The 15,549-nt window shown below is 45.6% G+C and overlaps 2 protein-coding genes across 2 annotated transcripts in view; one reads left to right on the forward strand and one right to left on the reverse strand.

The window, feature by feature from the left end:
* kcnb1 (potassium voltage-gated channel, Shab-related subfamily, member 1) overlaps positions 1-2,926 on the forward strand; it is a 59,646-nt gene extending 56,720 nt beyond the window's left edge. Inside the window, exon 2 of the mRNA XM_056274457.1 lies at positions 1,004-2,926. Within this exon, the coding sequence (XP_056130432.1) occupies positions 1,004-2,926 (1,923 nt within the window). The remainder of the gene's footprint in view (positions 1-1,003) is intronic.
* Positions 2,927-10,047: 7,121 nt separating this feature from the next.
* Positions 10,048-13,187, reverse strand: si:dkey-7k24.5 (somatomedin-B and thrombospondin type-1 domain-containing protein). Its single transcript, XM_056275190.1, has 5 exons — positions 12,793-13,187; positions 12,168-12,359; positions 11,969-12,047; positions 11,634-11,816; positions 10,048-10,628 (listed from the first exon to the last, which is right to left on the reverse strand). The coding sequence occupies exons 1-5, from the start codon at positions 13,076-13,078 to the stop codon at positions 10,511-10,513; spliced, it is 858 nt and encodes a 285-aa protein (XP_056131165.1). The 5' UTR covers positions 13,079-13,187; the 3' UTR covers positions 10,048-10,510.
* Between the last annotated feature and the right edge of the window lie 2,362 nt (positions 13,188-15,549).

The following is a 15,549-nucleotide window of genomic DNA, read 5'->3' on the forward strand; positions in this document are numbered from 1 at the left end:
CCGCCGTACCATACTGTAACAGAAGATGTTATGATGGACTCGATAATGGCTGAATAAAACAGAACGAGCAGTTGATGTTTGATCCGGTATTGTTTAAGCTGCCTAAGAAAGTAAAGTCGTCGTTGAGCTTTTGCAATGATGTGTTCAGTGTTAGTTTTCCATTTCAGGTTATTGCTGATGTATGTTCCAAGGAGTTTGAAAGAGTCGGTGGTGGTGATGGGGTCCCAGATCAAACAGAGTATAATAATAATATATTTTGAATTTGGAATACCATAATATTTTCCGATTGCACATTTCATGTGTTCTTCTTAAATGTAAAGAAGATCAGACAACGTGTTTCACTACTAAGCCACCATTTATTTAATCATTGTCATACATGAGTTAAATAATTGTTACATAAAGCTACCACTCTCTTGGGATTCACAAGTTACAACGAATTTATATATAATGACTAAAAAGTCATGTGGGAATGGATGATGTTTGGCTGTACATTTTTGTGGGCCTTATGGAAGTGAACTATGTATACAGCAGCTCAGCGCACCAGTTTTTGCCCTAAAAGATGTTTCCATTGAGTGAGTCTTTTGCTTGATTACCTCTTGCTAATCTCTGGTTATCAAACACAAAATACCTAAAGCCGGATCATAAAATCTGGCCTTATTTATTCTATGCTTGCTAAGTAGAGTAGCTGTAAGTGCATCATGAATTAATAACTGTTCCCTGTCAGTCCCCATCCATCAGCTCTGAGCCAAAAACACACCGAATCAGCCAAGTTATTGGAATTTTGACTAGAAAGCCCACTTTGCTGTTTAAATGTCCCTAGCATGTAGGCTAAATGCTGAATTCAAAACCTTTCATAACAACGAGCATACATTAGTGATTTTTCTGCACCGGGAGTGGAATTTAGGCTGAATGTACATCTGATACAAAGCCCGATTACGTTATGCTCTTTGTATCTTAGCCTCTTGTTCTGTAATCCTAATGAACTGTGTCATTTTTTCCGCAGATCCTGGCCATAATCTCTATCCTCTTCATCGTGCTGTCAACCATTGCCTTGTCACTGAACACCCTTCCAGAGTTGCAGGGCACCGATGAGTTTGGCCAGTCCACAGATAACCCCCAACTGGCCCATGTGGAGGCTGTGTGCATTGCCTGGTTTACTATGGAGTACCTGCTCCGGTTCCTTTCCTCCCCAAACAAATGGAAATTCTTTAAGGGTCCTTTGAATGTCATCGACCTGCTGGCCATCCTGCCATACTATGTCACCATCTTCCTGACGGAGTCCAACAAGAGTGTTCTACAGTTCCAGAATGTTCGTCGTGTGGTCCAGATCTTTCGAATCATGCGGATTTTACGTATTCTGAAGCTGGCGCGTCACTCCACAGGCCTCCAGTCTCTAGGTTTCACTTTAAGGCGGAGCTACAATGAGCTAGGCCTCCTGATCCTCTTCCTGGCCATGGGCATCATGATCTTCTCCAGCCTGGTGTTTTTTGCTGAGAAAGACGAGGATGATACCAAATTCAAAAGCATCCCAGCTTCTTTCTGGTGGGCTACTATTACGATGACCACAGTTGGCTATGGAGACATCTATCCAAAAACCTTATTGGGAAAAATAGTGGGGGGTCTATGCTGCATAGCTGGAGTACTGGTGATTGCTCTACCTATCCCCATCATTGTAAATAATTTCTCTGAATTCTATAAGGAGCAGAAAAGACAGGAGAAGGCTGTTAAAAGAAGGGAGGCCCTGGAGAGGGCTAAGAGAAATGGTAGCATTGTCTCAATGAACATGAAGGAGGCATTTGCCCGCAGTGCAGAGCAAATGGAAGTGGTAGTGGAGAAGAGCGAGAGGCCTCATGATAACCACCTCTCCCCAAACCGCTGGAAATGGACTCCAAAGAGGGCTGCATCTGAAACAAGCTCCAACCGTTCCTTCAATGTTCAGGAGTTGGGCTCTCCCAACAATATCCAGACCGACAGTCCCCAGAGGCTCAACGCTCAGAAGCTTGAAGAGATGTACAACCAAATGGCAAAGACACAATCACAGCCTAATCTCAATGCTAAAGACAGAAGCTCCAGAATTGGCAAACAGAGGGACGAGATAGAGCTTGGGGCCATCCAAGATCAAGGGCAGCCAATACTCGGTACCAGAGAGGGAGTGGGAGATATGAAAAGCTTGTCCAGCATTGACAGCTACATCAGCTGTGCTACAGACTTCCAGGAGAATCCCCGCTTCCCCTATAGTCCAGCGGTGAGCTCTGGTCTTCAAGAGAGCAGCAGGTTCTCCCACAGCCATGTTGTGAGCCTGTCTGGGCGCCCTGGTGCCAAAATGGGCCTACAGACCAGTCTGGAACAAGGGCCTATCCTCACTCCTTTGTCTGTCGCTAAAACCCTGTGCTCAGAAAATGCACGGAAATTCTTCTCCAGCAATCCCTTGAAAAGTGTCACCCATAAAAGAGGCTGCCACAGTGAAGGAGAGTCAGGTCGGTCCCCCCTCTCAGACAGTTCTGTCCTGTCAGACCACTCCCTTTTAAGCCCCGAGGTGTCTGTCTACACCACTGCCAGCAGCAGGACACCCCCCAAGTCCCCAGAGAGCACTACCCTGACAGCAGCCGTCTTCACTTTCCACGACTCCTCCATTAGTAAGTACATTGATGCCGACACAGATGATGATGAGCACCTCCGCGATGCCTCTGACACCAGTCCCTCAGAGCGTCTACTGGTGGCTTCAAGCCCCAAATGTCGCTTCAACAGCAACTATCAGAAGGGCACCAACCATTTAGAGGCAACCCAGAAAAAGCTAGGCCAGAACTGCCTGTTTCCCCTAGAGGGAACTCGAGGAGGTGCTCACGAGAACCACATGGGACTTGAAATGGGACGAAGGCCCAAAGTAGAGAGAGGGCGTCCAAACACTTTGGATGAGAGCCTCTGAGCTACAAGCACAGAAGCACAATATTGAAGTGGTTGGAACAGGGATGGTCCTAGCAGAGATGCCAGAGGAACATAGTGCTCTGGATGAGCCAGAGAGAAAGACAAAAGCAGGGGAAAGCATAGCTAAAGGCAGAGCAACACCACTATACCGGGACATTTCACAAACTCACTGAGCATGCCATTGTGGAAGAGGCTCAGGGTGATGTCTGGTCAATATTCTGGGAAAAGAAAAGACTACATCTAAGACTGAGAACATCACTGCCCTTCCTGCCACTCTTTGCTGTTACCCCACACCCACCACAAGAATGAGCATGTCCAAATGGTCAAGTGCAGATTTCCCACTGAAAGCTGGGGGAAAAGAGTGCTCTGAGAGGATGAGATGATGTTGGGATTAACGGCACCCAGATGAACAACCTTGGTTCCAGGGTCAGAGGGTTAAAACAAAGAGATGTTGTGTTCTGAGCATAGTGGAGGTAATCATCTCCATACCCTCCAGGTAAACCTTAACTGCCCACTGTCCCATTACAGAGTTCGAGCTCATTTTGTAGTCTTGAAGATACAAGGGAGGACCAAGACGCCTATAAGCTACTTACTCATGCCCACCATTTCCAAATCTGGCCTTAGTCATTCACATGAGTAGGGGTGTGTGCATATTTGTGAGAATGTGTGTGAATGTTTTGAGTATGCTTCTATGATCTAAAGGTAATTTATGTATACACACTTCTGAGATTGTCTTACTGGATTTATTTTTATATAGATAAGAGAAAGCTACCTATAGAAATATGTGATTTGCCAGTCTGCTCTATCATGATCTTATGTGATGAGTAATCTTGCGTGAGACTATGTTCTGGCACAAGAGCAGCAGATATTGGGTCTCCAACTCATTCTCTGTCCAAATGAATGCTGTTTCTTGAACCATATATTGATTTTTCTCTTTGTCATCGCGTCATGGTGAGAGTAGAGTTCTGCTTCTCAAATCTCTATGTGTGAATATCGTCTTGATTCTATGTTAAATATCTCATATTCCCTCCAAAGGGTGATCGTGGTAAACGGATAAAGGTTAGCATAACAGACAGAAATAATCTTCCCTTTTGACTGCTGAAAAAAAAAAGCCCACATGTAGGAGGAGTGCATGTATTACACTGGTGAAATTACAACCACATAAAACATTTTAAAGTATTACTTATCTTCCATATCAACAGGAATTACGTGAGAAAAATATTTATATATAGCCTATATATTTCTGAAGTACTCTATCAAGACTGTGGTTAATGCTTACAATGTGTGCTTACTGACATAGACTTTAGACTAAAGCAACAGCTTATCATGCATCATCCTTCCTCTGCCCACCATAAAACTAGCCAAAGAGATTACAAGAGTTGAGATAATAGCTGTAAATGTGTGTAAAATAACACATGGCAAGCTAGCGAGCTACGTATCTCATCGCCGTATCCATGACAGAAAACTGCAAGAGCGTTTAGTATGCATAACCAGGTTTTCTTTTCCCTAAATCAATATCACAATAGTGAGCAATTGCAAGCACCACACACACACACACCACCACACACTACCACACACACACACACTACCACACACACATGCATGCATAATGCAGGTACACAATTGTATACCAAAAAGTGGAAAACATTCACACAAGTACAGGAGACCATCTTGAAGATGTGTCGCTACAGACAGTTTCCATGGCGACAGCAGCTGCCCTCGCAGCCAAGCAGCAGCACAGCACAGCGTGGTTAATTGGGGTGGGGACTGTCTGATTGCATCCAACATATGCACACACACAAGCATGCACCCATGTACAGCTGTAGCTATGCACCCTCGATTCATGTAACTCGTCATAGTATCTCCAACGCTCGCACCGTCGAGCATTTTAACACTGAGATGTACCCGGTGTCCCTCTTCGTCATGCTTCTCTGAAATTCCTCTTGTAGGCTTAAAGTACTTCTTCTTTACCTACTTCAGTTTTTTTTTTAATATAATTTTTTAAATCAGAGCGCTCAGTAAACACAACATATTCCCCTTCAGTCATCGCCGTGAGCCTTCACAGCATCATCACATCCATCACTCGCAAAAGAAGAGGAAAATGAAAATACTGCATTTTCTGAGTTGTGTGTTTGGATAACTTCAACATGGTTTAAACTGCAGTCTCAAAATGAAACTAGGGGGGAAAAAATCAAACGTCATATCCACATGGACCAATCAGCATCCAGGTAACATTGTAGGTGTGCCGATCCTTGCTTCCTAAGCTTCGTGTTGAATTCGAAGTGGTTAAAAACTTTTGTCATATCAGTGTTTTGTTTTTTTAAGTACAGGTTTTTCCACCCAACATTTGTCATTTAAAGATAAACCGCAATGTTAAAATTCTCATCGCTTCAAAAAAAAATCTGTGACGAAAGAGTTAAAGCCTGTGTTATGAATTTTAAAAATATCATCACTGATCGCTTTTTTCCAGTGTAGACAAATACGGACACCGCACTGTCGACAATATTATGGTGGTGGTACCTATCCCAGGGGGGTCATACCCACGTACTGTAAGTGTACCATACTGCCTATGTAACCCAAACCTGCTTACGTTTGTTGGTGCTACAACGGTCACCCCCGTAACAGTTGTTCTCAGTGTCGAATTCAACGGTGTGATCACAATACGGTCATTACGTCTGGTGCAGCGACAACATCCGAATCTGGTCGTGGTTTCCAACGTGGACATGAACACCTGAGGCAATGGCTGCAGCTAAGTTATCCTGGTAGTTGTCAGAGAAAGCCCTCTGATTTTCTCTTGTTTTTTTTTTAAACCCCAAATTGATCCATTTGTGTGGAGTGGCCTATATCACACTCCACTCTACAGAGCAACTGTGGCGTGGAAGGAATAGCAATGACTGCAAGAGGCAGAGGAGCCCGACTCCATGTGCACGCCCCTATGAGCGAGAGAGAACGGGCAAGACAGCAAGATTGTGTGTGTCTGTATCACGCCGTTGTGTGTGTGTGTGCATGCGTGTCTGTATCAGGCTATGTGTGTGTGTGTCTGTATCAGGCTGTGTGTGTGTGTGTGCGCATGTGTGTGCATGCATGCATGTCTGTATCAGGCCGTGTGTGTGCATGTGTGTCTGTATCAGGCTGTGTGTGGGTCTGTATCAGGCTGTGTGTGTGTGTGTGTGTGTGTGTGTGTGTGTGTGTGTGTGTGTGTGTGTGTGTGTGTGTGTGTCTGCATCAGGCTGTGTGTGTGTGTGTGTGTGTGTGTGTGTGTGTGTGTATGCATGCATGTCTGTATCAGGCTGTGTGTGTATGTATCAGGCTGTGTGTGTGTGTGTGTGTGTGTGTGTGTGTGTGTGCATGTGTGTATCAGGCTGTGTGTGTGTGTGTGTGTGTGTGCATGTAGCAGGGTCTGCAGAGGGGAAATACAGGGACGGCTGTTTAGCCAGGGGCATTAGAGCTGTGTGGTCACTACCTGATGGAGAAAAATGGATTTCCTCTTTGAATGTAAGTGCTGCTGGTTTATTGGTGTCACTGTCTACTGTGATAACCCGTCTTTCTTTCAAACCACGTCTCCGACAATCATTCTCAGCAGTACTGGGGAGGGGGCAATGCCAGGAGAATGCTGTTCATCTGTAAATATGAGCTTTGGCCAAACCGTTTTCTTTTAAGCAGAGAGGAAGAGAGTGGTGGGTGGAGCATCAACGGGCCACCGAGTTACTGCTACTACATGTTACCTAACGTGCATCCGTCAAATAACCGAGGTAAAACTTATCTGTCCTGCAAGATCGAACCACGCTGCTTTGGTTGGACCGAGGTCAGACTGCCTGGTGTACGCTCTGCCTCCTGGCGGTTGGAGCCCATCTCCTTTAAGCACCATCTGCACAACTCCGCCATGTCACTGCATCCCTTGAACGATTCGCCACGACCCTCATTGGAAGCTGAAAGAAAATTCCCGATTCAGAAAGCTCCAAAGGTAGAAACATGTCCTCTGTAAATGCGCGGCATTACTTTAAATGACGTAGCATGTGGTGCAAACCGGACTACAGCGACTACTGCGCCACGCTGCAAACGGCCTTTGAGGCGCAGGAGCTCAGAAAACCTTCAGGACTTCTTACCGGTCCCCACGTGCACGCGTGTTTTAATTCCTCTCTCCAAACCGCGTGCAACGCCTCGCGCATTTCAGCCGGTCCCTTCTTCCGTTCTGTCCGCACTAAGCCTACCAGATTGACACCGTTTATCCATTGAACGCTACACGTCTGCGGAGATTTCAGAGCATTTCTACGTTGGTGTATGAAATTTACCAGCCTAGTTATAATTAGCCAACAGCTACACAGTCCCGGGACAGCGCCGACCGCATAAACAGCGGCGCCACAAACTGGCGGCGTTCGACTTCCTGTCTCGTGGTCTGATTTTGTCATACGTCACGTCCGGTTTTCCGGTATTAAGGTAGTCAGGGACCGTTCTCATGGAAATATCTTTCAAAAACGACGACAATCAATTTTCCATGAAAAGGGCGGCGGAGGACAGTAGAGGTTAACGATGGACATGTGCACCCACGCATGCGTAGCCGCATGCAAACACAACACACAATACTCAATGGTAGCATAACAGAACACCGGGAACGGCGTTCTGAGTTTAAAATAAAACAAATCGACTGCGATACTGTGACGTGAGAGCAACACAGCACACACCGTATTCATTTATTAATTTGTTTTTCTTCCCAAGTCATCCAAGTTTCCGTCTATTCCGGGCGCTTCATCTAGCGGCCCTCTGCTCGCATTCAGAGCCGCGAGTGCAGCGGTGCCCAAAATCCCTGCAGGAGGACGCGAGAGCTTTAAACTGACTGCAGTCCCGACACGCACAGACCCCCCATCCAAAATGCCACACTCACAATCAGGAGTTATGAAGACATACACACGCGCACGCACGCGCGCACGCGCGCACACACACACACTCTGAGTCAACTCTGAGAATCTGGTTATTGTGCTAACCAATGAAAGAAACGTGTTATGAGCTTCAGCCGTTCCTTACCCGTCCCTTCTTTCACGAGACCGCGGCACGGTCGCGCGGCCGTCCCCGGGCGTCACCTCCAGAACCGCTCGTGTAGCGAGTAAACCCACTTTTCAACGCTCGGAACCTAATACTGTATTACAGGGTCGGGGTCAATTCTGAACGCGCCGCTCGGCTCAACATGTTTTACGGCAGAGGGTTCGAGGACCGGAGGGCGATATTACATGTAGCTCTCGGGCTCGAGCAGGTGACTCTGCTGTGCCGACACGTGTCTCGGTAAAATTGACCCCCAGCCTCGCCTAAGCCATCAGTCTTTGTAAAGTACAGTTCCCAGGGAATTGAAAAAAAAAGAGAAAAGGATCTGAATGACCTTCCCCAGCTCTTCTATGATGTTGTTTGTAGGTCCTGAGGCTGTTTGTTTTGTATGAAAAACAACAACAACAAAAAACACAAAATATTTCTACCTGTTGACTTTCTATGCTGTTGTTTCTGTATAACTGTTGTTCAATGCATGTTGTAACTCTGGAGCCGTGACTGGTTTTGACTCACACAAAGCCAGCACTTTGTCACGTGGAAGAAAAGTGTCTCGTTGTCCCAAGATATTTCTATTTCTTTTAGAAAGGCAACATTTTCCCTTGGATGACTCAAAATGAAATAAATATAAATACTTTACATTTTGATCATGGATTGTTGTCTCACATTTAATGATTCTTTTAAGGCTTTTGTTTTCAACGTGAATCTACACACACACACACACACACACACACACACACACACACACACACACACACACACTTTCAACATGTCTTGATGCACGCTCAATAATCCAGGTGGGAACATCAAAGAAAGTTGAATCAGTTCAATCTGGATACAATGTTTACTGACAGTCATTGATCACTGATTGTTACTGACATCTGTCAATAACAATCAATGATCAATTACTGTCAAAGAAAGTAGTGTCAAAGAAAGTTGAATCAGTTCAGCTGGATACAATGTTTACTGACAGTCATTGATCATTGATTGTTACTGACATCTGTCAATAACAATCAATGATCAATTACTGTCAAAGAAAGTAGTGTCAAAGAAAGTTGAATCAGTTCATCTGGATACAATGTTTACTGACAGTCATTGATTATTGATTGTTACTGACATCTGTCAATAACAATCAATGATCAATTACTGTCAATAAACACGGTGTCCAGATGAACTGATTCAACTTAATACAATGTTTACGGACAGTCATTGATGTCAATAACAATCAATGATCAATTACTGTCAATAAACGTTGTGTCCTGATGAACTGATTCAACTTTCTTTGACACTTATGAGACTACAGTAAATTCACATTTGGAAAGCAAATTCTGCATGACTGAAACTTAACCTTTTTTCACTAAACTAGCACAATGTTCAAAAATCACAACACTAGCCAATGCGACTGCAGACACAAAGCCATAGGGTACACCAAGTACAGTTGTGACACAAAATCTGCAGATGAAAAACAGCTGAATTTTCTATTTGCGTTTCCTTTCTCCGTCTACCACCAAATGCATGGCCAAAAACACGTGTACACACAGTTCATATGTCTCACAATTAGTGTGTAAAGACGAGGAGCCCATTTGTTACTATAGCAGTCTTCATGCTAGACAGTTGCAACACTCATTTGTGATGCACTATAGATGACTAAAGGGAAGTCGAACTATCGGACACACATTTAATATTTCTCTGTTCAGTCAGTGGCCATACAGTCCCTGTGAAATTGACCACTTTTAAAAGAAAATAATTCAGTATGTGCCATACTGCAAGATACGCCTGTCTCTCAGAGTAAAATCACCATTTATGCACTGCAATCTTTCAGCCGATGAGTTCATAGGGAGATTAAAATAACAGCACTTTGTTACGCCTACTAGCTGAATGAATATGAGACTCAGCTAAACTCTCGCAGGACTTAGAAGAGTCTTATTCATTCGTGTTGCAGCTGGCACAGCTGTGTCACTGTGTCACCTCGCACATCTGTCTGGATACCTTAAAAAAAACCCTGCATCCTGACATGTTGCAAAAATATTATTCATTTATTTTTTTTGTCATTTGTTTTTTTAGCGGACAGATCAATGCTCGCAGCGATCTAAGTTATATTTCATGGTCAACATGGCGCGAGTATCTATCCAAAACGAAAGTAAGATAAGAAATTGAAAAACTAGACAGAACTTGTCGGATGTCTGCAGAGCGGCGACATGCACGTTGATGAACATCAGCCATGTGCGGAGCAGACATAAACGGTTTCAGCTTGCGTCCCAAAGAAAATATTAAGAGAGCTACAACCGTCCTCTTGTTACAGCTGCACGCAAGGCTACCCTCCGCATCAGGACCCAACAAGGAATAGCATCAGTTTTGGCTCTCGGTCCAGGTACCCGTGGTCACTTCACCATAGTCAGAAGGATAAAAATGACCCCTACCACAGAGCTGTCTACTAAAAGAGGCTTTGTGATCGCAGAGCAGTATTTGTAATTCGTGGCAAATTAGCTCTTAACACATACATTTTTGTGGATATGCATAAGAGGTAGACTGACAGAATAACAGACTGGGGTCAGATGAAGAGGAAGCTGTTGACCATAGGGCAGGAGCAGGCATCCAGTCTCCCGACACGTTTCCACACACCCCTGCACTGAGGGTTTCCCACCGCCTGCCACTGGAGAGACTGGCTCCTAACAGAGGAGAGGGAAGGATGATAGGGATCTTAAACAGTGAATCAGGCTGACACTGTATAATATCGCCATCTAGTGGCATGGCATGCACCTACGTCACTCCGTTCCACAAAGAGGGAGATGGAAAGGTATATGTCTTACAGAGCACTGAGCATTTGGAGATTTTAGTCAAAAAAAAAACAAAACAAAACACTAGGTATCTCTTCTAAATTAGTGTATCAAGGCCTCCAAGCCTAAAGCGACACAAAGTCATTTTAAAACCTGAGTATACGCACACAAAAAATTATTCAATTGCTTGGAAAGGTCCCATAAAACCAAGTGTTTTTTTATGAAAAAGGAGAGATAGTGAAATATAAGACCAAAATGGCTGTGCATCAACTCATTTTGACAGTGACAATGGAAAAATATGCTCATAAACTTATTTCATTAGATTGTCGAGAGGGTAACTTTATACGGTTCGCCTGGCATTGGTTTCCACTGCATTTGAGCCAAACAATCATCAAGATGACTTCACGGCTGATAATCACAGCTATAAGTCTGTTTCACATCTATTAATAATTCTTTGGAGAAATACAATCTCGAATTTACCTCACCATGAAGATTTCAGTTTTTTGGGGTTTTTTTGAGGAGACGGACTTGAATAAAGATTAGCTTTCCACACATTCCTCCATCCAGTCTAGCTCCAAATACAAAGCTTTTGTTTCAGCATTTACTAAATTAAACAATCAAAGAAACTTGTCACAGTCTTGCTCAATTTTGTCACTTTTTAATAAACTAAATTCAACCCCATATCTTGTCCTGCACACAAAGCTACCAGTAGTTCAACAGCATATCAACAGGGACCCTTCCATACTTGGCTTTTCAAACTTTTTAATAAGTAAGACGATAGCGGCATTGGCTGACCTGTTTGGGCCGTACAGACGAACACACAGGATGAGATGAATATTGTTCATACGCCATACCTGCTATGTCTTCCCTCCTTTCCTCTCTCGTGTCTGTGCTTACCTGTCCTCCTCATCCACCTCACCATCTCCGGCACAATGTTTCTGTCCGACGGCAAGAGCGGGGGGCTGACACTCCACGCACACGTGGTGACCCCGCCTCAAATACTGCATCCACTGGGTGTGTGGGCCCCCGCCCCGCTGGCACCCCGCTGTCAGAGAGGTCAGCTGGAACTGGACACAATACCTGTTACACACACACACAGATCAGTAAAAGGGCACACACATATGCATATACAAATAGAAACACACATGGAGTGTATAATGACCATAAATAAGAATACATGAAGAGGAAAGGAACACAGGGACACACTTAAGTGGATTATTTGGATGTCGTACCCTATCACATCACTACTGTCAGGGATGTCTCTCTTCTTCCTGGCGTTGCCATAGCCACCAGTGGTAATGAGAGCTGGAACTGCAAAAAGGGAACAGGCATGATCACATATCCAAAAGGTCTGTACACTGAGATGACACGAGACGTCAGCATTTTCAAAGTTGCGGCCCGGAGGGACGATCGGGACGATATTTTTCTCACCAAGGGACGTGCGGCATTGCCGCTGCTCAGACTGATACTCTGCACAACCCGCATGCTCCTCCAGATGGGGGCAGGGTTTGCCCCCATTGAGCGGCTCCTGCAGGATAGTTCTGATCCGTCTCCGTACCGTGGCCCTACACGGCTCGGCACAGCCTGACCACTCGGACCACTCACTGACTACACAGGACACCGCTATGGTAAAAGAGAGAGAACAAGACAGCAGGTAACACCTAAAAAATAACCCAAAAAAACCCCTACAACAAGTTGAGGAAGCCACATAATAGGTCTTGGCCTGTACAGAATGAGATGTGATGCAGGAGAAGTCGTTAAGTGACAATAAATTTGAAATGTGCCTCATTATGTGTGTTTCCCTAATACACAATTTCCCAGTGCATGCTCGTGGAGGGTAGCATTTCCTTTCAAATATGATGACAGGACATCACAATTAGACAAACCAATTGCTTAACATTTAACAGTCCCAAAAGTCAGCATTTGAGTTATCTGAAAACACAAATGTGGCACGTCACACTGCAAAGTTGGTAAAGTTCAAGATCTATTTATTTATTCCTTTCCAAAGCCAGAAAACGGTATGCACTGCTGGCACTGAGCAAAGACCGTCTCCTACCTGGGCAGACTGACTCGTAGTCATCGCAGCAGTCCAGGGTGGAGACGCACGCCTGGTCGCAGTAGCACGCGCCGTAGGAGCGGTCCGCTCTCCATCCTCTGCCGCTGCAGGCCGGGTCTCGACCGGCGCAACACTTGCCCAACCCCCCACAGCCGGACCCGCCGGGACCTGCGAGGACCGCCGGCAGGCCCACGCAGAGGTACAGCCACACAGACGTAGAGCCACGCAGCGGCAGGCCCAGGCAGAGGCAGAGCAGAGGGACCGGACTGGCCGGGCGGGCTGGCATCTGTGCGCCGCGGCGCACAACTTGGCCGCCGCCTCCGTCTCAGTTCGTAGCCGTTACGAAGAAGAAAAGAGAAATAACGCGCCGTTCGAGCTAACGAAACAAAACACACAAAAACAAAACGACGGGTTTCGACTCGCGCGGGGGAAAATAAACGGGTCGGACAAGTCGTCGGAAATTCGGGTTCTGATTTCAGAGCTGCCGCTTATCCAACCTGCGCGCAGGTGACGTCACAACTAGAAAAAAGAAAGGGGGCGGGCAAAAGATGGCGGCATTTGTAGTTCACGGCGAGAAGGGGAAAATTGTTCAATTTACTTTTCAAGGCACATTTGGGTGTGTATTTATGCGATAGGCCGTTGGGTTAGTATGATTTGCGTTTCGCTTTCAGTAGAGCAGTGTGAAATTTAAATTACTGTAAACTAATAATAAGACACGTTAGCCGCTAGTTAACGGGTCTGAGCCTTTAGCCGAGCGGTTAGTGACGTAGCCTTGCGGTGCAGTGCACTTCGTATCCAATCCCGCACCGGGCAAGAAAATAACCGGTCACATTGCGATATCCATCAACCACTTTTCCCCCCCGTTAGCTAGACAACGCTAGCTTTCTAAAAACACTACAGTGAATTCACGTTTCTTCTCGTTAATTTGAGCTCTGAGCAGAATTCTGACAATCTCAGAACGGCGAGTTTAAAGACAACGTGAAAGCTTCCGCAATGTGACCGTAAACTGTTTAAGACGACGACCGCAGCGCCCGTGGCTTCACCCATTGGTTTCTGAGGAGGATTTTGAAGTTTATAGTTTGACTTTATACTCGCCGCCATCTTGTCAGTTGTTGGCGACAGGAAATCCAAATTTGAGCATCGGGGCGGAGCTTGGGTGGGACCTCAGTGGCCGACAGGTTGACAGACCTGTCGATCAAAGCAGACGCGCCCTTAATACGCCGCTTTTTTAATGCTTGATAATCTCATTAACGGAAAAGTAATTTGCAAAATAACCACCCTCATACTGTGTGCCAGACTCAAAATTAGCAACTCAGACACATACTTTCCGTGGAAGAAAACTGACTGTACATTTGAAGGTAGAAGTCGAGAATTCTCTCGCATACTGCACCGGACTTTTTTTGGAGCCTGCCACCTAGTGGCCTGGTTGGAACTGCGATTTAAGGCACTTGCACATTGGCTAAAACTTCGGTAGAGGCTAGTTCCCATCGATGCAGAGAACGGTCAACTGAGCATGCGCAAGTACTCGTTGCCTCCGTTGTTTGGGTAGGTTAAGGTTAGGGTTAAAGTTAGCTAATCAGACGCAGAGTAGGGGTGAGTCTTCCTAGAATCCTAGTGCCTGGATGCTACGCGGGGCGTGTGGAGGCATGGTAGAGGCATTTCGCGCATGCTCAGTTGACCGTTCTCTACTCCATTTCCGTTCTCTGCATCGATGGGAACTAGCCTCTACCCTAAAACTTCCAGCCCCGGTGGTTCGCGCTTGTTCGTTCATTCATTCGGTCATTATCCCAGCTGAGGTCGCGGGATGCTGGAGCCTGTCCCAGCAGTCACTGGGCGGCAGGCCAGTTGTCCCTAGGTGTGTGTGTCGGCCCTGTGATGGACGGGCGTCATGTCCAGGGTGTCTCCCCGCCTGCCGCCCAATGACTGCTGGTTCGCGCTTGTGTGTGACTTCTATTTCCAAGTAAAAGGGATATGAGGGCAGGACTCTGTGTATGGGGGGGGGGGTATAGAAAGGGATGTGATTTGAACCTTCAGCATCTGATTGGATTGTGGTTTTGCAGGTTTTGTATGATGCTGGGAGGCAAACATTTAGTTGAAACGTTGCTTGCCCGCCCGCTTGGACTTGGTGACACAATCACAAAAACGTGGCTGTTTAAAATGATTAGAGTCTGATACTGAATAGCCTAAGTATAAAACAGAATTTCGTGATTTATTTGGCATAATTTGTTGATAAGTATGACTGGAAAAATTAGTTAAAAAGATGAAAAGTCAATTTTAATTTCACATTGTCTTTAATCTCAGAATTTCACATTATCCTCCACATGAATGCAAATGATCTGAGTTCCAAGTTGTCATGAACGCAGCATGTCTGTAAAATCTTCCCATTTGCTCCTATGTGCTGTGGTGACTTTAGACCTATTGTCAGTTTTGGCTCAAGGTCCGTGAATGATTGGTGCCTCCTCAACCGTGTCACCTCGGTATCTCTGAAAGGGACCGATTGATGGCCCTGTGTGGCATCACACTCATTTTAATTCATCCATCCATCCATCCATCTATTATCCAATCCGCTTAGCCTGCTCTCAGGGTCGCAGGAATGCTTGAGCCTATCCCAGCAGTCATTGGGCGGCAGGCAGGGAGACACCCTGGACAGGCCGTCAGTCCATCACAGGGTCAACACACACACATGCACACACACACACGCACAATTTAGTGCGGCTGATTCACCTGACCCACATGTCTTTGGACTGTGGGAGGAAA

The sequence above is a fragment of the Lampris incognitus genome, chromosome 2 (genome assembly GCF_029633865.1).
Source record: "Lampris incognitus isolate fLamInc1 chromosome 2, fLamInc1.hap2, whole genome shotgun sequence".
Lineage (NCBI taxonomy): Eukaryota > Metazoa > Chordata > Actinopteri > Lampriformes > Lampridae > Lampris > Lampris incognitus.